At 57.7% G+C, this 22,363-nt stretch overlaps 2 protein-coding genes across 4 annotated transcripts in view; both read left to right on the top strand.

The window, feature by feature from the left end:
* Positions 1-1,369, top strand: part of CCDC40 (coiled-coil domain containing 40) — a 66,875-nt gene extending 65,506 nt beyond the window's left edge. Inside the window, exon 20 of the mRNA XM_010379718.2 lies at positions 931-1,369. Within this exon, the coding sequence (XP_010378020.1) occupies positions 931-1,179 (249 nt within the window). The 3' untranslated portion in view covers positions 1,180-1,369. The remainder of the gene's footprint in view (positions 1-930) is intronic.
* A 1,559-nt stretch (positions 1,370-2,928) lies between these two features.
* Positions 2,929-22,020, top strand: GAA (glucosidase alpha, acid). 3 transcript variants are annotated; one of them, XM_030923628.1, is made up of 21 exons: positions 2,968-3,006; positions 3,192-3,270; positions 6,262-6,836; positions 7,449-7,594; positions 9,386-9,551; positions 9,636-9,732; positions 10,165-10,284; positions 10,364-10,482; positions 10,572-10,703; positions 12,116-12,226; positions 12,898-13,011; positions 13,111-13,195; positions 14,165-14,282; positions 14,730-14,863; positions 15,028-15,179; positions 15,361-15,509; positions 19,140-19,281; positions 19,768-19,917; positions 20,341-20,505; positions 20,796-20,948; positions 21,415-22,020. In XM_030923628.1, exons 3-21 carry the CDS (start codon positions 6,291-6,293, stop codon positions 21,472-21,474), a joined length of 2,859 nt encoding a protein of 952 aa, XP_030779488.1. In that variant the 5' UTR covers positions 2,968-3,006; positions 3,192-3,270; positions 6,262-6,290; the 3' UTR covers positions 21,475-22,020. The 3 variants fall into 3 exon arrangements, with proteins under 3 accessions (XP_010378021.1, XP_030779488.1, XP_030779486.1); XM_010379719.2 differs by lacking the exon at positions 3,192-3,270 and having other exon boundaries at positions 2,929-3,006; XM_030923626.1 differs by lacking the exons at positions 2,968-3,006; positions 3,192-3,270 and adding an exon at positions 3,018-3,145.
* Positions 22,021-22,363: the final 343 nt, after the last annotated feature.

The raw sequence follows: 22,363 nt of genomic DNA, 5'->3' as shown, positions 1-22,363 counted from the left end.
CAAGATTGTGCCATTGCACTCCAGCCTAGGTGACAGAACGAGACTGCCTCAAAAGAAAAAAAAAAAAAGAATGCCGGCTGGTCTCAGTGGCTCACACCTGTAATCCCAGCACGTTGGGAGGCTGAGGCAGGCAGATCATGAAGTCAGGAGATCGAGACCATCCTGGCTAACACAGTGAAACCTCGTCTCTACTAAAAAGTAGAAAATATTGGCCGGGCGCGGTGGCTCAAGCCTGTAATCCCAGCACTTTGGGAGGCCGAGACGGGCGGATCATGAGGTCAGGAGATCGAGACCATCCTGGCTAATACGGTGAAACCCCGTCTCTACTAAAAAATACAAAAAAAAAAAAACTAGCCGGGCGACGAGGCGGGCGCCTGTAGTCCCAGCTACTCGGGAGGCTGAGACAGGAGAATGGCGTAAACCCGGGAGGCGGAGCTTGCAGTGAGCTGAGAGCCGGCCACTGCACTCCAGCCTGGGCGGCAGAGCAAGACTCCGTCTCAAAAAAAAAAAAAAAAAAAAAAAAAAAGAAAATATTAGCCGCGTGCGGTGGTGGGCGCCTGTAGTCCCAGCTACTCAGGAGGCTGAGGCAGGAGAATGGCGTGAACCTGGGAGGCGGAGCTTGCAGTGAGCCGAGATTGCACCACTGCACTCCAGCCTGGGCAACAGAGCAAGACTCTGTCTCTAAAAAATGAAAAATAATAATAATAATGCCTCCTAGATGGCGATGATGGATGACCCATAAAGGCACAGACCCAGTGCCTCTCAGTCTCTTCCCTGAGATCCAGGGGTGCAACGCCTTCATGCCGTCCCTTTTCAGGCGTAGGTCTCACCTCCTCTTCGGCATTTCCTGGAGTCTGAGTTTGTGGGGGGCCAGCAGGTGTCTTTCTTCCGGTTTGTATAGCCCTGTATGGAGTCTCTTTTCCTACCCAGAACCTTTCAGAGATCGTGGCCCTGCAGACGCGCCTTAAGCACCTGCAGGCTGTGAAGGAGGGGCGCTACGTGTTCCTGTTCCGCTCCAAGCAGTCCCTAGTGCTGGAGCGCCAGCGCCTGGACAAGCGGCTGGGTCTCATCGCCACCATCCTGGACCGCGTGCGGGACGAGTACCCCCAGTTCCAGGAGGTCCTGCACAAAATCAGCCAGACGATCACCAACAAGCTCGAGTCACCGGGGCCCTCCTAGGGAGCAGCGTGGACCCCGTCTTGCAAGGAAGAGATCTGGAATTGTGTTTATTATGAGGGACTTGGAATCTTTTGTGTTCCTAAAAACCACAGGTACCCCTAGAAGGGCATCGTTTAAGAGAAATAAGCCAGCCCCACCTGTAGGAATCTTTTTAGCCACTCAGCAGTTTAATAAACCAAGTAAAATTCTAGCGTTTCCCATGGCATCCCAGTAAGCCTCCCATTGCAAAGACAGAGCCTGTGACTGCAAACCCACACTTCCACACTGGGCTTACTCATCCAGGTAACACTTTGCTTTGCAGCACTCCCAAATCTGCACGTGCCTCTCACAACACAGCACTGGCACAGGTCTGCAAGCTTCTGGGCTGAGCAGCGGTGGGAAAGTTAAGCGGCTCCAGCCAGCCTGGCGTGGGGAGACCTGCTTCTCCCCAGCACTTCCCTCTACTAGGTGCATCTGAAAACCCATAAACCACCTTCTTTTCCAGTTTTTCCCACCCCACCCCTTAGAAAGCTCAGGTCCCTTTTCCTGCCCCCACGTCCCCATTTGAGTTAAATTCAGATCCACAACTTGCAGGAGAAAGGCACTGGCCCCAGACATACATAACAGGGTAAGCACTGAAATAAGAGCACTCTGGGGCATCCACACCAAGGGACTGTGCCCCAGTCTGCCCACCTATCTCTTCCCCATCATTAACCAGCGCTGTTTCTCCCTGGACTTCCAAGTACCAATGACCTTGGGGCTTCTTTGCAGTTTAAAGGGAAAATGCTCTACAAAGTAATTTCTCTTTCAAACATATCAGTAGAAGAATAAAATATTTTTTTCTGAATATCTAATAAGCCTTTCTGAATAAGGCTTACTTATTCTAAAACATTGTAGAAATACAGAAACCACAACAGAGGTGGAATGGGGGCCTTTTTTTTTTTTTTTTGACAGAGTCTTGCTCTGTCACCCAGGCTGGAGTGCAGTGGCGCGATCTCAGATCACTGTAAGCTGGAAGCGGGGCTTTTAATGCCCCATGCCCCTACCCAGGGACCAACACCTCAGTGTTTTGGTGTGGTTCCTTTTGTATTTTTCTGCACATACATTTTATTAGGTAAGTTAAGGTTATAGTGTGTGTTTTTTGTATCTCACATCTAAAAATGTGTTCCTCCTAATGTAAGCATTTTCTCATTTTATGAAAAAATTCCCCCTGTGTCAGTTTTATGGGTTATCACAATGTTTTGATTATTTCTTTCTGGAATCAGTGTGAGTTATGGAGCACACTTAAGGACTTTCCAAATGTTGGCTGTTTCTAACTTGGCGCTGAGCGCCTTTGGCCGCCTTTCCGATGACGCCCTCGGGACGTGTTGGCAGGAGGAATCCCCGGGCGGGCGCAAGATGCGGCTGGGCCAGCCCCTTACAAAGCCCTACGAGCTGCTGGGACCCAAACCGGGGCAGCGGGGACCACGCCCCATCTCCGACCCCACGGGGACCGGGCCGGGACTGCGCCAGCGAGGGCCTCGCCCCATCTCTGACCCAAGAGGAACTGGCAGCGGGCAGCACGCGTAGGCCTCTCCCCGCGGGACGCCGGACACGCAGCCAGACGCGCTCCCCGGGCCCCCTCCGAGAGCTAAAACGCGCCCAGGCCCGCTCTGCCCGAGCCGTCACTGCCGGGGCGCAGCGCGTAAGCGCACCCTTGCCTCGGGCGCCTGCGCGGGAGGCCGCGTCACGTGACCCGCCGCGGCCACGCCCCGCGACGAGCGCCCGTTGGTCACGTGACCCGCCTCTGCGCGTCCCCAGGCACGACCCCGGAGTCTCCGTGGGCTGCCGGGGCGCGCGTGCGCGGAGGTGAGCGGGGCCGGGGCTGCGGGGCCTCCCTGAGCGAGGGCCGGTTGGGTAGGGTGGTCGGCTGCCCGCGCGGCCTCTCAGGTGGGAAAGCTGAGGTTGTCGCCGGGGCCGCGGATGGAGGCCGGGGATGAGGCAGCAGGTGAGACAGTGACCTCGGTGACGGGAAGGACCCCGGACACCTCCAGGTTCTCCTCGTCCGCCCGTTGCTCAGCGAGGGAGGCTCTGCGTTGCCGCAGCTGACGGGGAAACTGAGGCACGGAGCGGGTGAGACACCTGACGTCTGCCCCGCGCTGCCGGCAGTAACACCCCAGAAGCGGGTTTGAACCCGCCTAGTCGCGCCGGCAGCCTCCTTCCCTGAGCGGAGCTTGAGTCCCGGACCTCTATTTATTCCTCCCGGTCTTTATCTGAGTTCAGCTCGGAGTTGAACGGGGAGCCGCCCTCCTGTGTGGGGCTGGGGCTGAAGGCTGCGTCTTCCCGTTTCTAAGCCCTTTTGATTGACGCAGTGCTCAGTCCTGGCCATGACCAAGCCACCTCTCCTGCTCCTGCAGGACGCACATGACTGGGTCCGAATCCCTGGGGTGAGGAGCACCCTGGTCTCCTCAGAGGGCCCCCGGGGCCAGCGCTGAGATCTGAGTGTCTGAATCACAAAGACCCTCTTAGGCCAGCCAGGGGTGACTGTCTCTGGTCTTTGTCCCTGGTTGCTGGCACAGAGCACCTAAAACCCATGAAAACCGAGTGATGAGAGAGCCTTTTGCTAATGAGGTGACTGATGACTGGGGACACCAGGTGGCTTCGTGATGAAAGCAGATGGCCAGAAAGACCAAGGCCTGATGACTGGTTGGGATGGAAAAGGGGTGAGGGGCTGAAGATTGAGTTAATCACCAGTGGCTTAGTCAACCATGCCTGCATAATGGAGCCCCAGAAAACGCACAGGGATCAGAGGGCTTCCCTCCAGGTTGCTGAACACACCAACGCATTGGAGGGTGGTGCCAGCAGAGAGCACAGAATCAGTGCCCCACCCCACACCAGGCCCCACGCATCTCTTCCATACAGCTGTCTGAGTTTTATCCTTTGTAATAAACCAGCAAATGTAAGAAACGCACTTTTCTGAGATCTGTGACCCTGAAGAGGGAGTCCTGGGAACCCCTGAGTTTATAACTAGTTAATCAAAAGTACAAGTGACAACCTGGGGTTTGCCATTGGCCTCTGAAGTGAGGGCAGTCTTGTGGGACTGAGCCCTTAACCTGTGGAGTCTGCGCTGACTCCAGGTAGTGTCAGGATTGAATTGAATCGTAGGACACCCAGCCATGTCCAGAAAGTTGCAGAACTGATGGGTGTGAGAAAAACCCTACACATTAGATGTCAAGTGTGGGTAAAAAAATGTTTCACCCTCCAGCCCAGAGAGCCCTAGTTTACCAGTGGCCCACGGTGGAACACCAAGTCCGGCCGGGGGCAGAGTGTTCCCAGCCCAGCCTTCTGTAACATGACATGACAGGTCAGACTCCCTCGGGCCCTGAGGTCACTTCTTCCTGGTGTGTGACCAGCTCCCAGTACCGGAGAAGGTTTCACGGTCCTCTGCTCCAGGGAGCTTCACTGGCCAGGGGCTGCATTCTGAAATCCTTCCCTGCCTCTGCTCCAAGGCCCGTTCCTCAGAGACACAGACCCCTCTAATGGCTGACTTTGGTTTGAGGACCTCCCTGCATTCCTCCCCCATGGCCTTGCTCCTAGGACACCTTCTTCCTCCTTCCCTTGGGGTCAGACTTGCATAGGTGCAGTGGCTCTCCCAGCCTTCCCCACTCGCTCCCCATGGTGTATTACACACATCAAAGTACTCCCCTATTAAAATCCATGCATATTGAATCACACTTGGGTTCCCGCTGCTCCTGGGAGGAGCCAGACTAATAGAATGTTTGTCATAAGATACTAATGTACAGACAAGCAAAACAAAGGTAGTTGGCGCTTGTTAATCTTTTTTTTTGTTTTTTTGTTTTTTTTGTTTTTTTTGTTTTTTTGAGACGGAGTCTCGCTCTGTCGCCCAGGCTGGAGTGCAAGCTCCGCCCCCCAGGTTTACGCCATTCTCCTGCCTCAACCTCCCAGGTAGCTGGGACTACAGGCGCCCGCCACCTCGCCGGCTAGTTTTTTGTATTTTTTAGTAGAGACGGGGTTTCACCGTATTAGCCAGGATGGTCTCGATCTCCTGACCTCGTGATCCGCCCGTCTCGGCCTCCCAAAGTGCTGGGATTACAGGCTTGAGCCACCGAGCCCGGCCGGCACTTGTTAATCTTACCAGCAGAGTAATGAAAGCGAACCCCCATATCTCATCTGCACATGACATCCTTGTTGTGTCTGTACCTGAGGCTCCAGGTGCAGCCACTGTTATGGAGACTGTTTCTCCCCCATGTACCTCAGTGGCTGGGAAGGGTTCTGATCTGCAAAGTCGCCAGAGGTTAAGTCCTGTCTCTCTTGTGGCTTTGCCACCCCTAGAGTGTCACCCTCAGCTGCAGTGCCCAGAATTCCCCACTGTGGTATATCCGTGCACCAGTCAATAGGAAAGGGAGCAGGGGAAGGTGTCGGGTCCCCCTAAGGACGCATGAGTTGCCAGAATCACTTCCACTGACACCCAGTGGACTAGGCCACACCTTTATGCAGAAGTGGGGCTCCCAGCCAGCTGTGGTGGCTCACCCCTGAAATCCCAGCACTTTGGAAGGCCGAGTGGGGGGTGGACCACTTGAGCTCAGGAGTTCAAGACCAGCCTGGGCAACATGGCGAAATCCCGTCTCTACAAAAAATACAAAACAATTAGCCAGGTGCAGTGGTGTGTGCCTGTAGTCCCAGCTACTCAGGAGGCTGAAGTGGGAGGATTGCTTGAGTCTAGGAGGTGGAGGTGGCAGTGAGCCGAGATCTCTCCATAGCACTCTGGCCCAGGCGACGGCTGGCTTCAAGTGTCCACCTGTCTTGCTGGTCAAGTGTCCACCTGTCTTGCTGGTCTTCCTGGGGACATTCTAAGTGTGTTTGATTTGTAACATTTTAGCAGACAGTGCAAGTGCTCTGCACTCCCCTGCTGGAGCTTTTCTCGCCCTTCCTTCTGGCCCTCTCCCGATTCGAGACAGCACTGCAGCACCCACCCTGGCCGCCTTACCCCACCTGCCTGGGTGCTGCAGTGCCAGCCACGGTTGATGTCTCAGAGCTGCTTTGAGAGCCCCGTGAGTGCCGCCCCTCCTGCCTCCCTGCTGAAGCAGCTTTCTTCTCCTGCAGGCCTCCAGGAGCTGTCCGGGTCATCTACCATGGGAGTGAGGCACCCGCCCTGCTCCCACCGGCTGCTGGCCGTCTGCGCCCTCGTGTCCTTGGCCACCGCTGCGCTCCTGGGGCACATCCTCCTCCATGATTTCCTGGTGGTTCCCCGAGAGCTGAGTGGATCCTCCTCGGTCCTGGAGGAGACTCGCCCAGCTCACCAGCAGGGAGCCAGGAGGCCAGGGCCCCAGGATGCCCAGGCACACCCCGGCTGTCCCAGAGCAGTGCCCACACAGTGCGACGTCCCCCCGAACAGCCGCTTCGACTGTGCCCCTGACAAGGCCATCACCCAGGAACAGTGCGAGGCCCGCGGCTGCTGCTACATCCCTGCAAAGCAGGGGCTGCGGAGAGCCCAGATGGGACAGTCCTGGTGCTTCTTCCCACCCAGCTACCCCAGCTACAAGCTGGAGAACCTGAGCGCCTCTGAAATGGGCTACACGGCCACCCTGACCCGTACCACCCCCACCTTCTTCCCCAAGGACATCCTGACCTTGCGGCTGGACGTGATGATGGAGACTGAGAACCGCCTCCACTTCACAGTGGGCAGGGCAGGGGCAGAGGCGGGGGCGGGGGCAGAGGGTGCATGTGGACAGCGACACACACGCACCTCACAAGGGTGGGGTGCATGTTGCACCACTGTGTGCTGGGCCCTCGCTGGGAGCAAAGGTGTGAGCAGACACGGCAGCGCCCCTCGGGGAGCAGTGGGGACACCACAGTGACAGGTGCTCCAGAAGGCAGGACTTGGGGCACATTCATCTTTATGAAAAGGTGGATCAGGTAGAGTAGGGCTGCCAGAGGTTGCGAATGAAAACAGGATGCCCAGTAAACCCGAATTGCAGATACCCCAGGCATGACTTTGTTTTTTAGCATAAGAATGCAATATTTGGGATGTATTTATACTAGAAAAGCTGCTTTTGTTTATCTGAAATTCGGAGTTATCAGGTGTTCTGTATTTTACTTCCATCCTGGGGGAGGCATCCCCCTCCTGGCTCTGCAGATGAGGAAGCCGAGGCTCAGAGAGGTTGAATGTGCTGCCCATGGTCCCACACCCACGTGCTGCTGCACCAGGACCTGACCTGTCCTTGGGGTCCGGGTTCTTCTCTGGAGAGTAAGGGCTGTGGGGGACATCGATACACCCCCGTTTCTTCTAGATCAAAGATCCCGCTAACAGGCGCTACGAGGTGCCCTTGGAGACCCCGCGTGTCCCCAGCCGGGCACTGTCCCCACTCTACAGCGTGGAGTTCTCCGAGGAGCCCTTCGGGGTGATTGTGCGCCGGCAGCTGGACGGCCGTGTGCTGTGAGTTCTGGGCTCTGTGTCAGCGCCCTGATGGGGAGGGCGACGCGTGTTTCACACGTGATGGGGAGGGCAACGCGTGTTTCGCACGTGATGGGGAGGGCGACGCGTGTTTCGCACGTGATGGGGAGGGCGACGCGTGTTTCGCACGTGATGGGGAGGGCGACGCGTGTTTCGCACGTGATGGGGAGGGCGACGCGTGTTTCGCACGTGATGGGGAGGGCGACGCGTGTTTCGCACGTGATGGGGAGGGCGACGTGTGTTTCGCACGTGATGGGGAGGGCGACGCGTGTTTCCCACATGATGGGGAGGGCAACGTGGGCAAAGCGTGTTTCTCACAGGCCACTGCCTGGGTGTTTTACTCACGTAGGTCTAAATCCCACGTAAACACGTGCTCAGGACTGACCAAGTCCCTGCTTGTCATTTAACTCAGGAAAATGCTCAGGAGCGACAGTGCTTGGATTTGCTTTAATGTTAAGAGAAGTCGCCTTCGGAAATGCGTTTTTCTTGTTTTGCTCATTCATTTACTCAGTGTTCACGCACTGACCCCGCGTGTGTGGTTTGGATCCTGCTCCCGGGGACGGTCACACAGTGAGGGGAAGCCATAAACAAGTCCATGCAGACACAGCATCAGGGAGCAGTCACACAGAGAGCACTCCAGAAGCCAGCTGTGCGGACACGGGGCAGGGATGGCCCCTCTAGAAGCCAGCTGTGCAGATGTTGGGGGCAGGGGTGGCCTCTCTGGAAGCCAGCTGCATAGATGGAGGGGCAGGGGTGGCCTCTCTGGAAGCCAGCTGTGCAGATGCGGGGCACAGGGGTGGTCTCTCTGAGGTGACCTCTGAGTAGAGAGACCCAAGAGAAGTTTGTCAAAGCATCTTATCAGGCTAGGTGTGGTGGTTCATGTCTGCAGTTCCAGCACTTTGGGAGGCCAAGGTGGGAGGATCACTTGAGCCCAGGAATTTAAGACCAGCCTGGGCAACATAGCGTGACCCCATCTCTAAAAACAAAAATAAAAAATTAGCCAGGAGTTGTGGCACATGCCTGTGGTCCCAGCTACTCAGGAGGCTGAGGCAAGAGGATCCCTTGAGCCCAGCGTTCTACAAGGTTGCAGTGAGCCATGGTTTTGCCACTGCACTTCAGCCTTGGTGACAGACTGAGACCCCGTCGCAAAAACCAAACAACAGACAGGCATCTTGGCAGATTTCGGCCGTGAAAGCACTCAGAGTCTTGCCCAGGGGATGGTGGGTGCGGTGTGAGCACGTCCTGTGAAATTAGCTGTGATGTGTTAACAGAGGACGTGTTTTCCTGTGGACGGGGCTTATCTGTGGCTTTCATTCCTTGGAGGTGCTGTTTGCATTTGACCCCCAGCAAACCCTAGGGGTCCCTCTGGGGCATGGCTGGGCCTGGATCTGGGAGGACTTTGGCCACAAGCTCCTAGGCCTGGAAAGGTTCTGTTCAGCCCCCGCCTAGCCTTGCTTGGGGTCAGGGTTCACGGGACAGTTCTGGTGCCAGCTGGCTCCTGGAGGTCAGCCACTTGCAGGCCTCTCGGGGTGGTGTGGGCCCAGCCAGGCAGTGCACTTCCTCTGATGTGCCCTGAGTGTTTATCATGCTGGTGCCAGGGTGCCAAGGGCTACAGGGCTTGGCACGGCCACCTGTCCCAGGGTCAGTGTGCTGCAGGGCTGGCCAGGCCACTCCGCCCTCCCGGGGCACCAGGGCCTGGGGTGCTCTCTGGGTGCTTTCGGGCTCGTCTGGCCGCTTGGGTGTGAGCAAGCCTGGCCGGCCTCTGTCCTGCAGGCTGAACACGACGGTGGCGCCCCTGTTCTTTGCGGACCAGTTCCTTCAGTTGTCCACCTCGCTGCCCTCGCAGTACATCACAGGACTCGCCGAGCACCTCAGTCCCCTGATGCTCAGCACCAGCTGGACCAGGATCACCCTGTGGAACCGGGACCTCGCGCCCACGGTACAGCAGCGGGCAGCAGGCAGCGGGCGGGGGCACAGAGCTGGGGAGCACAGGTGCTGAAGCGCCGTCTCCTGCCTGTCCCAGCCCGGTGCGAACCTCTACGGGTCTCACCCTTTCTACCTGGCGCTGGAGGATGGCGGGTCGGCACATGGGGTGTTCCTGCTGAACAGCAATGCCATGGGTAAGCTGCCCACCGCCCAGTGCCTGGGCTGGGGTCTCCTCCGTGCTGCCCGCCACCCAGTGCCCGGGCCGGGGTCTTCTCCGTGCTGCCTGCCCTGGAGACTGGAGGTCCACATGAGGGGCCCTGGGCACAGTGCTGGGCCTCGTGTTTTCTGGGAAATGAGCCCCATGGGCTGATGCCTCTCCCAGCTCTGGCCTTCTCTGCTCCTAAGGAGGGTTCTGGGGTCCTGCCTGGAGGTGGGCTGGCGCCACGTATCTTTCCGTCCCGTGCCAGGTTCCTCCTGAGTCAGGCTTAGCACAGCTTCCCCAGGCCACTCTGAGCTCCCCATGGGGAGAGAGCCTTGCTGTCCGCCTGTGGCTGGCCCATCTGTGGGGTGCAGAGCCCTTCAGGTGAAGAATCTGTCCCCAAACACCAGAGCTGCTTCCCTTCCAGATGTGGTCCTGCAGCCGAGCCCTGCCCTTACCTGGAGGTCGACAGGTGGGATCCTGGATGTGTACATCTTCCTGGGCCCGGAGCCCAAGAGCGTGGTGCGGCAGTACCTGGATGTTGTGGGTAGGTCCTGCTCCCTGGCCACGGCCCCCACCCCAAGGCTGCCTCCCGCCTCACTCATGACGTCGGCGTTGGCCTGCAGGATACCCGTTCATGCCGCCGTACTGGGGCCTGGGCTTCCACCTGTGCCGCTGGGGCTACTCCTCCACCGCCATCACCCGCCAGGTGGTAGAGAACATGACCAGGGCCCACTTCCCCCTGGTGAGCTGGGGTGGTGGCAGGGGAGGCAAGGGGCTTGCTGGGACGCGTCTCCTCAGGCCCCAGCAGACGGTCCCGTGTTGTGGCTGCAGGACGTCCAGTGGAACGACTTGGACTACATGGACTCCCGGAGGGACTTCACGTTCAACAAGGACGGCTTCCGGGACTTCCCAGCCATGGTGCAGGAACTGCACCAGGGCGGCCGGCGCTACGTGATGATTGTGGTGTGTGCCCCCACGCTGTGGGTCTTTGGAAAGGGGGCTGCCCGGTGCCCAGTGGTGGCTTCTCTGTGTGGCATCATCCTCGTGCCTGTGTGGTCATCGAGGATGTTTTCTGAGGGTCTTTGTGATATCGAGGGAATATCAAGTTGGCAGGCTTGGCCCCTGCTGTCCAGGGAGGTCGGGTTTGAGGGTCCCTGGAAACGGGTTCTATCAGATGTAGGTTACTTGAACTGCCTTAAAGCAAAAGGCCGGCCGGGCGCGGTGGCTCAAGCCTGTAATAATCCCAGCACTTTGGGAGGCCGAGACGGGCGGATCACGAGGTCAGGAGATCGAGACCATCCTGGCTAACACGGTGAAACCCCGTCTCTACTAAAAAATACAAAAAAACTAGCCGGGCGAGGTGGCAGGCGCCTGTAGTCCCAGCTACTCGGGAGGCTGAGGCAGGAGAATGGCGTAAACCCGGGAGGCGGAGCTTGCAGTGAGCTGAGATCCGGCCACTGCACTCCAGCCTGGGCGACAGAGCGAGACTCCGTCTCAAAAAAAAAAAAAAAAAAAAAGCAAAAGGCCAGAGGCACGATAAGCTGATGTCGCCTGGTCCTGGAAAGTGGAGGACCTGATGGACCTGGGCGCGGGTAACGCTGGAACTGTGGAAGCTCCGTGTGCCTTCTGCCCGTGCCTGTCCTTCAGGCCGGCTCCGAATCCCTGGAAAGGACGGCGTGAGTGAGGGCAGCTTCCAGCTTCCGGCCCTCGTGCTAGCACCACAGAGCAGAGACGTCTTCCCGTCAGCTCCCGTAGAAAAGCCCCAGGGCAGGACTCTTGAGTCAACAAGCGCAAAGAGGCCCTTCCCTGAGCCAGTGCCACAGCCAGAAGGATGCAGTTTGGGGACTGGTGCAGCCCAACTCCTGGTGCCCGGCGTGATGGCCAGAGGAGGAGGCGGGAGGCAGGGCGAGCTCAAAAGACCCAACCGCTCCTGCCGGGAGATCCGCTTCCGCAGAGGAAGCGCAGATGAGACGTGGGGCTGTGCTGACGCTGCCCATCTCCAGCCCTGCCCTCTGCGGGCAGCAAACATTAGTAGCCCCTAAGAGCAGGAGTGGAAACACAGACCTCTTCTTTCTCACATTTTTTTAATTATAAAAGAAAAGTGATTACTGTAGAACACTTGGGAAACTCTAGAGGTTTAAAGAAAAGGTAAAGCTTGCATTCTGGCATGCCCCTCGTCAGCCAGCTGGTCCTGACTCCCCTGGCCCTGGCTCCTCTCCAGGCGGGCGTGTGCAGGTACACAGGCAAGGCATGCTGTACACACGCGTGATGTCATCCCCTGCCTTGTACTCTCACCGTCTCAGTTTCCCATTTTCCCCGTGGCTGGCGCCAGGGCTCTGGGCCACCCTTACCTGAACGGGTTTCCCGCTTCCCAGGATCCTGCCATCAGCAGCTCGGGCCCTGCCGGGAGCTACAGACCGTACGACGAGGGTCTGCGGAGGGGGGTTTTCATCACCAACGAGACCGGCCAGCCGCTGATTGGGCAGGTAGGGCGAGGGTCCGGGGACAGGGGTTAGAAAGCAGAGGCCTCCAGCCAGGAGGAGCCGGCAGCTGCTCAGGAAGAGGGTGGATTTGAGGAGCCATCACACCCAGTGGGAGAGTTGAGAGGAGTGGGCCACAGTGGCCCATGACGATGGTGGCTCCTACAAGGAATGCCCCCATGAGTTCTTCCATCAGCAGGCCTTTGACTTCATGGGCAGCTGGGCCTGGCCCAGGCACAAGCTCTGCAGACCCTCAGTGAGGCCTTAGGGTCCTGCTTGTCCTCCCAGCCCCCCCAGTGACCTCCAGGCAGGGCCCCCACTGAGGGAGTGGCTAGGAGGGTCTGGGGCGGATGTGAGACTCCCTGGCAGGGCTTACATGGGGCCGTCTCCACTGCCCTTCTCCCTGATGCTCTCTGGTTCTGCAGCCCAGCCCCTGGGTGGACGTATTGGGGGTGGCCCCTCGTTTTCCCCAGGCTGAGACCCCTTGGCCCCTTGCATCAGTTCCTTGCATAGAAAGAGGTACTCGTTGACCCCCAGGGTGCAGGTCCCTCAGATTTACAAATGTGGGCATCCCCTAAGAGTGAGGCTGCCCCTCTGCTCGGGCTGAGGCTTGGTGGGGCTTCCGTGCAGGCCCTGGGTGGGGCCGGGTCTCCCCACTCCAGCCTCTCGTTGTCCAGGTGTGGCCTGGGTCCACTGCCTTCCCCGACTTCACCAACCCTGCAGCCCTGGCCTGGTGGGAGGACATGGTGGCTGAGTTCCATGACCAGGTGCCCTTTGATGGCATGTGGATTGTAAGTGTGGCCCCTCCTGAGTATCCCCAAGGCCCCTGGGGACTACCCCACCCTCCTCACTCTGGGCAGAGTCACCCACCAGCAGAGCTTCTCTTGCAGGACATGAACGAGCCTTCCAACTTCATCAGGGGCTCTGAGGATGGCTGCCCCAACAATGAGCTGGAGAAGCCGCCCTACGTGCCTGGTCAGCTCACCCCCCACCTCCCCTGGGGACTTCATCAAACCAGAGACTCCCTTGTCTGGCCTGGGCGACTGAGCGCCCTCATCTCTGAGAAGCAGATGGGCCAGCCAGGAAAGGGGCGGGAGGGGAACCCCAGGAGAAAGACCAAGGCAGGGAGACTCAGCCAGGCAGTGAGGACAGGGTGGGTGCAGAGACCCAGGCCCTGCCGGAGGAAGCGCTGCTCGGGGGTGCTTTGCCAGAGCACAGTGAGGCCGACTTGACTCAGGGCAGTCTCGATAGGCGCAGGGACCATGCAGCGGGGACCTACCTGTACGCGGGGAGAGGTCAGGCCCAACTCGAATGCAGTGCGGGCAAGTGGGTTTCTAGCCAGGGAGCAGGGTGGGGGTCAGAGGTGGGAATTACCAAGAGGAAGCATGGGGGTCAGGGGGATTCTGGCTAAACTGACGCAGCAAGATTCTTGCCGAAGGCAGGCCAGGGTGACCAGCCATCCCCTGAGGGGTAGTGGAGGAATGGGGCTTCTTGCCAAACTGACTTAGCAGGCATGGCAGAAACTGGATTTTATACGGAAGTACACAGATGGGCCTGGGAGAAGGTTTGGGGGCCTGAGGCTGTAGCTTGGCCAAGCGAAGAATCAGTCAGAGGGTGGGGTTTGGAGCTTAGGTAAACAGGCAGGCGAATGCTTGGAATGGGCTAAGAGACAGTGGATGTAAAGTCTGGGGGTCTGCAGAGCCCAGCCCCCAGCACCTACCCGGCCCTGTCTTGGAAGCAGTGGAGATGGTGCAGGATGTGCCCCAGGTTCCCGGGGCACCACCAACCCCACAGGAGCATGGGGAGCGGCTGCAGGTGCACCTCCAGGGCCAGCCTTAAGAGGCAGTGACCTGCACAGGGGCTCCCGGGAGGTAGGGGGCAGGGAGGGCACCTTGGAGCCTTCCGGGAGGAAGCTCCCTGGAAACCAGCCCCTGCCTCTTCCAGGGGTGGTTGGGGGGACCCTCCAGGCGGCCACCATCTGTGCCTCCAGCCACCAGTTCCTCTCCACACACTACAACCTGCACAACCTCTACGGCCTGACTGAAGCCATCGCCTCCCACAGGTGAGGGCCCTGTCCCTCCCCATTGGGCTCTGCCCTCACAGCCTGTCCCACAAGGTTGGGACCTCTGCAAGGCCTCAGGGAGGAGGAAAAGCAGAGGCCCAGACCACCCGGGGTCTGCTGGCAGCCTGAGTGCTGTCCCCACCCACTGCCTGCACCCCAGCGTGAAGCTGGAGAGCTCCCTCCCACTTCATGCCTGAGGCTTGGAGAGGAAGGACTCTGGATGCTGACAGGGAGTCTGCATCAGTGGGGACCTCATGACTCCTGTGAGGCTGGGGAGTTCCTGGACAGAGGCAGCTGTGCCCACAGACGTGGGCAGTGGCCTCGCCGTCCTCCCTAGCCTCTGCCACATCACAGACAGTTCCTTGCTCCCAGCTCTGCCCTGCTGGTGACAGGGTTCCCAGGTGACCCCGCTCCACACAGTCCTCACGGTGTCCCCTACCCACCCAGGGCACTGGTGAAGGCTCGGGGGACACGCCCATTTGTGATCTCCCGCTCGACCTTTGCTGGCCACGGCCGATATGCCGGCCACTGGACGGGGGACGTGTGGAGCTCCTGGGAGCAGCTCGCCGCCTCCGTGCCAGGTGAGCTCCTACCAGGAGGGTCTGCTCAGCGGAACAGAGCCGGGGGCCTCTATGGGAGGCTTGCCTGGGCCCCCTGCCCACTCAGCAGGCGGGGCTCTGGGTCACTTGGCCTGAGCTGGGTCTGCTGCAGCAGGCTGAGGCCCAGCCTGACTCTGCCTTCCCAGAAATCCTGCAGTTTAACCTGCTGGGGGTGCCTCTGGTCGGGGCCGACGTCTGTGGCTTCCTGGGCAACACCTCAGAGGAGCTGTGTGTGCGCTGGACCCAGCTGGGGGCCTTTTACCCCTTTATGCGGAACCACAACGGCCTGCTCAATCTGGTAGGGTGGGGGTGGCAGGTGGGGGATCCCCCCCACCCAAGACTCTCCCCTGGGAATCCCTCCCCCGCTGGAGAAGCACCCCATGCTGGGTGGTTAGGAAGTGTGGGTTTCCCAAGGCAGGGACTCCAGGGGACCGCGGCCCCAGGACCCAAGGCCTCCTTTGCCCCCGCCTGCCCTGCAGCCCCAGGAGCCATACAGTTTCAGCGAGCCGGCCCAGCAGGCCATGAGGAAGGCCCTCACCCTGCGCTACGCACTCCTCCCCCACCTCTACACGCTGTTCCACCAGGCCCACGTCGCTGGGGAGACCGTGGCCCGGCCCCTCTTCCTGGAGTGAGTGACCTGGGCAGGGGCGTGGACCATGTGTGCCCTGGGGGAGGGGCCCGTGACACCCGGGCAGCCAAGTCCTGCTGCGGGCCATGTTCCCCAGGACCCAGCAGGTTGCCACTGAATGAGACAACATTTGGGCCTGGCTTAAGGGAGAAAGGCAGCAAGAAAACCCAGTAATATCCCCCAGACAGGCCTTAGTACACACGAGGAGTTCCTAACAGCGGCCCCTCACGTCAGTGTGTTGAGGGAGGATTCCCAGAGAGTAAGGTAATAGTTAACTATTTGCGGAAGTCAATTTATTTTTCTTGTGTACCATAGAAACATAAGTTCCAGATAAATTAAATAGTTGATGTCAAAAATCAAACTGTGGAGGCCAGGCGTGGTGGCTCACCCCTGTAATCCCAGCACTTTGGGAGGCTGAGGCAGGTGGATCACCTGAGGTCAAGAGTTCGAGGCCAGCCTGGCCAACATGGTGAAACCCCATCTCTACTAAAAATACAAAAATCAGCCGGGCGTGGTGGTGGGTGCCTGTAGTCCCTGCTACTCAGGAGGCTGAGGCAGGAGAATCCTTTGAACCTGGGAGGAGAAGATTGCAGTGAGGCGAGATCGCGCCACTGCACTCCAGCCTGTGTGACTCTGTCTCAAAAAAAAAAAAAAAGAAAAGAAAGAAATCAAGCTGTGAAAGACTCCACAGGAAAAGAGAAGTGAATATGTGTCTCTGCTGTGGAGGCAGAGGGCTAAGTATCAAGGCAAAAAGAAAGGGAAAGGTTTCATTTAGGAGAAAAAAAAAAGATAAACTTTATTTGACTATAGCAGAAAAGAATGTAAATCTCTGAATATAAACACAAAAAGATTAACACTGCTCTGAACATGGATTATAACAGCAGAGAAGGCATCGTCAATAAAACGGCAAATAGGCCGGGCGCGGTGGCTCAAGCCTGTAATCCCAGCACTTTGGGAGGCCGAGACGGGCGGATCATGAGGTCAGGAGTTCGAGACCATCCTGGCTAATACGATGAAACCCCGTCTCTACTAAAAAATACAAAAAACTAGCCGGGCGAGTTGGTGGGCGCCTGTAGTCCCAGCTACTCGGGAGGCTGAGGCAGGAGAATAGCATAAACCCGGGAGGCGGAGCTTGCAGTGAGCTGAGATCCGGCCACTGCACTCCAGCCTGGGTGACAGAGCAAGACTCCGTCTCAAAAAAAAAAAAAAAAAAAAAACGGCAAATAGCCACTCTTCCTAATAGATAGAGAACTCGTATGTTGGTGAGACCAAGACTAAGAACCAAACTGGAGGAACACTATTTGCAAAACAGGAGATACGAATGGTATCCACACATTCTTCACCAGGAAATCCAAGAAACGCAATTTGTGTTTTAATGACTATTTTAATGACCCTGTCATTTCTTTCACTACACTTTTTTTTTTTTTTTTTTTTTTTTTTTAGTGGTTGCCATAGGGATTACAATTAACATCTTAATTTTAGCCTCATCGGAACTGATGCCAGCTTGCTTTCAATAGTGTAAAAAAGCTTTGCTTCTATGTGGTTTCCATTGCCTCTCGTTCCTTTGTGCTGTTCCACGTCTGTATACATTATGAGCCCATCCACGCAGATTGATAATGACTGCCTTATTCAATTGTCTTGTAAGTCAAATAGGAGGGAAAAATGGGTTACAAGCAAAAAGTACATACATACTGTCTGCCTTTTATATTTACCGATAGTTACCTTTACCCGTTTTTATTTCTTTATGTGGCTTTGACTCCTTGTCTAACATCTTTGGTTTACACAGAGGGACTCCTGTTAGTATTTGTTGTCGGGCCGCTCTGCTGGTGATGAATTCTCTCCGTTTTTGTTGACTTCAGAGTCTCTTAATTTCTCCTTCTCTTTTTTCTTGGGACAGAGTCTCTGTTGCCCAGGCTGGAATGCAGTGGCGCGATCTTGGCTCACTGCAAGCTCCACCTCCCGGGTTCACGCCATTCTCCTGCCTCAGCCTCCCAAGTAGCTGGGACTACAGGCGCCCGCCACCACACCCGGCTAATTTTTTTGTATTTTCAGTAGAGACGGGGTTTCACCGTGTTCGCCAGGATGGTCTCGATCTCCTGACCTCGTGATCCGCCCGCCTCGGCCTCCCAAAGTGCTGGGACTACAGGCATGAGCCACCGTGCCTGGCCAATTTCTCCTTCATTCTTTGAAAGTTCTGCTCAACGTAAAGTTCTTGACTGGTGGTCATTTCTCTGAACACTTTGAACTTGTCAGTCCATGGCCTCCATGGTTTCTGCTGAGTAGCTTCTGTCTTGCCTCTTCCCAGATTCTGTCTTTGGCCTTTGAAGCTCCGATGGTGTGTCTAGGTGTAGATCTCTTTGACTTCATCTTACTTGGAGTTTGTCGAGCTTCTTGGACATATGCATTAATCTTTTTCATCAAACTTGGGAGGTTTTTCAGCCATTATTTCATAAAATATTTTTTCTGCCCCTTTCTGTCTTCTACCTCTGGGTCTCCCGTTCCACACATTGGTATGCTTGACGGTGCCCAGGGGTCTCTGCAGCTCTGTTGACTCCTTCCTCGTTGTGTTTTCTTTCTGTTCTTCAGACTCCATAGTCTCGACTGCCCCATCTTCAAGGCCACTGATTCTTTTTTCCGCCTGTTCTCATCTGCTGCCGAGCCCTCTAGTGAACTCTTCGTTTCAGTTGCTCTCTTTTCAACTCCAGAATTTCTGTTTCATTCCTTTAAATTTCTCTTGTTAAGGATATTCCCTATCTGGTGAGTCATGTTCTCACACTTTCCTTTAGTTCTTTAACCATGGTTTCTCTGAGCTCTTTGAACACATTTAAAGTAACTGACATAAAGTCTTTGGTAAGTCCAATGTCTGGGCTTCTTTAGGGACAGTTTTTATTAACTACTTTCCCCCCATCTGTGGGCCATACTTTCTTGTTTCTTTGCATGTCTCATACATTTTTGCTTCAGACTGGACGTTTTCAATGCAGCCGCTGTGGTCATCAGATTCCCCATCCCCCTCAGGCCTCGTTGCTGTTGCTGATTGTTTTGTGACTTTCTTGTGCTAATTCCCTAAGGTCTGTGTTCTTTGTTGTGTGTGGCCACGAAAGTCTCTGCTTGACTAGCTTAGTGGACAGCTGATAATTGGACAAATAGCCTTCACACATGGCATCCGTGAGTCTCCCAGCCTTTGCCATGTGGCTGGGGCGAGGTGGAGAGCATCTTCAGCACTTCGCTAAGCTGAGGATTCTTGCTGTTCTTACAGAGATTCAGCCGTTTTCTTAAATACACGCTCCTTGACCGATGAGCACGCACTGCCTTGGTCACTGGAGGATAAGTGAGCAAGCAAAGGGAGGCCAGTGCTGTGTCCCTCCTGGTGCCTCAAGCACAAGCCCCTATTCCTGCCCTGAGCCCAGCTGCCAGAATGTCCTGGGAGGCGGCTTCTCCCAGCTCCAGCATTGACTTCTATCTGCTGCAATCACCCCTGCCCGTCTGACCTGAGTCCTCCAAGTCCTCCAGCTCCTTGAGCTCCAGGAAGCAGAATTCAGCCTCTCTTCCCGTGCCTCCCTGTGGGTGGGCATGAAAGCCAGCCCCATCCCATTCATCGCCCGTATGCCTGTGTGCCCATCCCCCTTGCAGGTTCCCCAAGGACTCTAGCACCTGGACTGTGGACCACCAGCTCCTGTGGGGGGAGGCCCTGCTCATCACCCCAGTGCTGCAGGCCGGGAAGGCCGAAGTGACCGGCTACTTCCCCTCAGGCACATGGTACGACCTGGAGACGGTGAGTCTGGGGACCCTAAACCCCAGGGAGGCAGGAGACCAGAGTAGCCCTCCCACCTGCCCCCTCCACCCAGTTGGTGTGACCAGGTGGTGGAAAGAGGAGAATATGTGTTGAGTCCTGGCCATGTGTCAGGCCCCCCCGCCCAGGTGGTCTGCACCCATTGGCCCCTCCACTCCTCACACCATCCCCATTTCCCACATGAGCAGACTGAGGCCCGCTTGCAGAATCTCCCTGAGTCCCACGGCAGTCACAGGCTGTGCTGAACCGGCATACCCAGGCCCCTCAGGCTCTGTCCCCACTCAGTGGTCAGGAGGGTCCCTACAGTGAGCCCTGAGTCTGCCCCTGAAGTCATAGCTCAGCCTGTCTGTGCCAGGCCTCCTAGGCCTCCACGTGGAGCCCCGGGAGACAGAGAGCCTGGTTCCTGAGGACAGCATGGGGGGCCTCGGCACGGTCCAGCATCCTTCTCAAAGCAACGTCTCCCTCCAGGTGCCAATAGAGGCCCTTGGCAGCCTCCCGCCCCCACCTGCAGCTCCCCGTGAGCCAGCCATCCACAGCGAGGGGCAGTGGGTGACGCTGCCAGCCCCCCTGGACACCATCAACGTCCACCTCCGGGCTGGGTACATCATCCCCCTGCAGGTACCTGATCCAGGTGGCTGTGGTGGGGGTGTGGACAGCACACTGCAGAGCCAGGGGAGGCACAGAGTGATGGTGGGGGAGAAACCCAGGCAGGACTTCTGAGGGGCCGCCACCGCCAGTGTAGGTTACCAAGGAGCCAACCAGGCCAGTGAGGTAGGCAGGGCACAGCCCTGCAAAGGCATGGAGTGTGGTCGGCAGGAGCTCAGTGGCTGCACGGTGGAGGTTCTGCCAGGCCCGGCCTCCGGCAGCCGTGGGATAGCACTTGAGGCGGGGAGGGTCTCAGGCCATCACCACGGGGTCTCAGCCCCTGCGGCTGCAGGCTTTCCTGCAGATCCTAGTTCCTGGCAGCCTGGCACTGTCCCAGCCTAGCATTCCCAGGCACCAGGGTGGGGGTGATGACATCACGTGTCCTTCCCTTTCCAGGGCCCTGGCCTCACAACCACAGAGTCCCGCCAGCAGCCCATGGCCCTGGCTGTGGCTCTGACCAAGGGTGGGGAGGCCCAAGGGGAGCTGTTCTGGGACGATGGAGAGAGCCTGGAAGTGCTGGAGCGAGGGGCCTACACACAGGTCCTATTCCTGGCCAGGAGTGTGAGTCCTGGGGCTGCCCGGGCTGTTGGGTATGGGGCGGCCAGGGCTTGAGGAGCGGTGAGGGGAGCTGGGCTTGGGGGTCCCACAATGGCTGCCCGCCACTGGGGCATTCTGCCAGGTGGCCCGGGGTCCTAGAGTGAGCAGTGGGGCCGTGCACTCTGCCCTTTCAGTCTACAGAGGGAGGTTGCCCCCGAAGCCATCATGAGCCCCTGTTCTCATGGGTGTCCCTGCCCCAGCTGTCTGCTGACACCTCCACATTCTCTGTCTTTTCATCTCTCTGCTCGGCCCAGAACACGATCATGAATGAGCTGGTACGTGTGACCAGCGAGGGGGCTGGCCTGCAGCTGCAGAAGGTGACCGTCCTGGGCGTGGCCACAGCGCCCCAGCAGGTCCTCTCCAACGGTGCCCCTGTCTCCAACTTCACCTACAGCCCCGACACCAAGGCAAGAGGGCCCAGAGGGGCACAGGGCTCCCGTCCCCCAGCCATGGTGCAGGGGGCAGAATGTGCTGGGGGTCCTGGTGACCCGATGCCAGGAGCAGAGGATGCTAGGACCTCCCAAGGGGACCTTTGGGGAGGAGTGGGAAGGGTCAGGCCACACAGGCTGTGCCTTTCCTCCTTCTGTGTCGACACGTGGGTGATGGGGCCACGATGGCGACCCTCCAGCCGTGTTGAAGCAGCACTGCGTTTCTGGCACGTGTTAAGGTGACTGGCACTGAGAGCCAGGGTCCTCCTGTGCCTGCTGGGGAAAAATCGGGCGTGAAGGATCCCAGGGCTGGACAGAGCCACCTCCTGAGCGCCGGGCCCTGCTGCTGCTGGGATCTCGGGGCCAGCTGGAGCTGCCTCCTGAGCGCCGGGCCTCGCTGCTGCTGGGATCTCGTGCTGCTCCATTTGTGCTCTCTCTTTTCCAGGTCCTGGACATCCCTGTCTCGCTGTTGATGGGAGAGCAGTTTCTCATCAGCTGGTCTTAGCCGGGCGGAGTGTGTGAAGTCTCTCCAGAGGGAGACTGGTTCCCCAGGGGAGCAGAGCCTGTGTGTGGGCAGCAGCTATGTGCGGGCCTGGGGGTTGGATGCATCACCTGGAGCTAGGCACTGACCCGAGCTCCCACATCGCTGTTTCCACCTCCTGGGCCGGGCCTCTGACTCCCACCATGTCTAGGAGAGGTTTCTCCCTCTGTCGCGCCGTGGGCCGGGGACCCAGAGGGCTGCTCTGCATTAGTAAGATTGTCAGGTTTGCCCTCCTCACCTGTTGCCAGTGTGCGGGCAGCATTAGCCACCCGCCTCCATCTGTCCCCAGCACTGGAGAAAGGGGTGCTCAGATGGAGGTGTGGGACGTGTGCCTGAGTTCCTGCCTCGCGCCTGCTGCTCCGCCCCAACGTGACCACAGCCCGGCTGCCCAGAGGGCTGGATGCCTGCTGGTCCCCGAGCAAGCCCCAGAACTCAGGAAAATTCACAAGACTTGGGAGATTCTAAATCTTAAGTGCAATTATTTTTAATAAAAGGGGCATTTGGAATCAGCTTCTGCCAGTCTCTCTGGGACTCAGGGCAGGGAGCATGTGTCCGGGGCCCTGCAACAGAGGCAGTTCCTTTGTCCTCAGCAGGCCCCCAGACATTCCCACGGAGTGTGCGCACTTTCCTCTGTCTCAAGCCGGCATCCATTGCGTCATGTCCCCATGTCACGAGGCCTGACGTCACCTCAGATGCTATCCCCATCTCACATCCCATCACCTCACGTCCCCGCATCACCTAAAGCCCCATGTCACCTTTGTGTCCCATTCCCCCATCTCACATCCCTACCTCATGTCCCCATGTCACCTTCCAGTCCCATGTCACCTCCCCTCCCCATGTCACCTCCCCTCCC

The sequence above is a fragment of the Rhinopithecus roxellana genome, chromosome 19, assembly GCF_007565055.1.
Source record: "Rhinopithecus roxellana isolate Shanxi Qingling chromosome 19, ASM756505v1, whole genome shotgun sequence".
Lineage (NCBI taxonomy): Eukaryota > Metazoa > Chordata > Mammalia > Primates > Cercopithecidae > Rhinopithecus > Rhinopithecus roxellana.
Note: the sequence above shows the minus strand (reverse complement) of the source record. Positions and strands in the feature narration are given on the sequence as shown.

What these genes read in the sequence shown, in the direction of transcription:
- GAA (XM_030923626.1), top strand. Translation starts at nt 3,121, where the DNA reads ATGGAGGCCGGGGATGAGGCAGCAG. An exon ending in CCAGGGCCCACTTCCCCCTG is followed by an intron (nt 10,483 to 10,571) that starts GTGAGCTGGGGT and finishes TTGTGGCTGCAG; the next exon opens with GACGTCCAGTGGAACGACTT. An exon ending in GGCGCTACGTGATGATTGTG is followed by an intron (nt 10,704 to 12,115) that starts GTGTGTGCCCCC and finishes CCCGCTTCCCAG; the next exon opens with GATCCTGCCATCAGCAGCTC.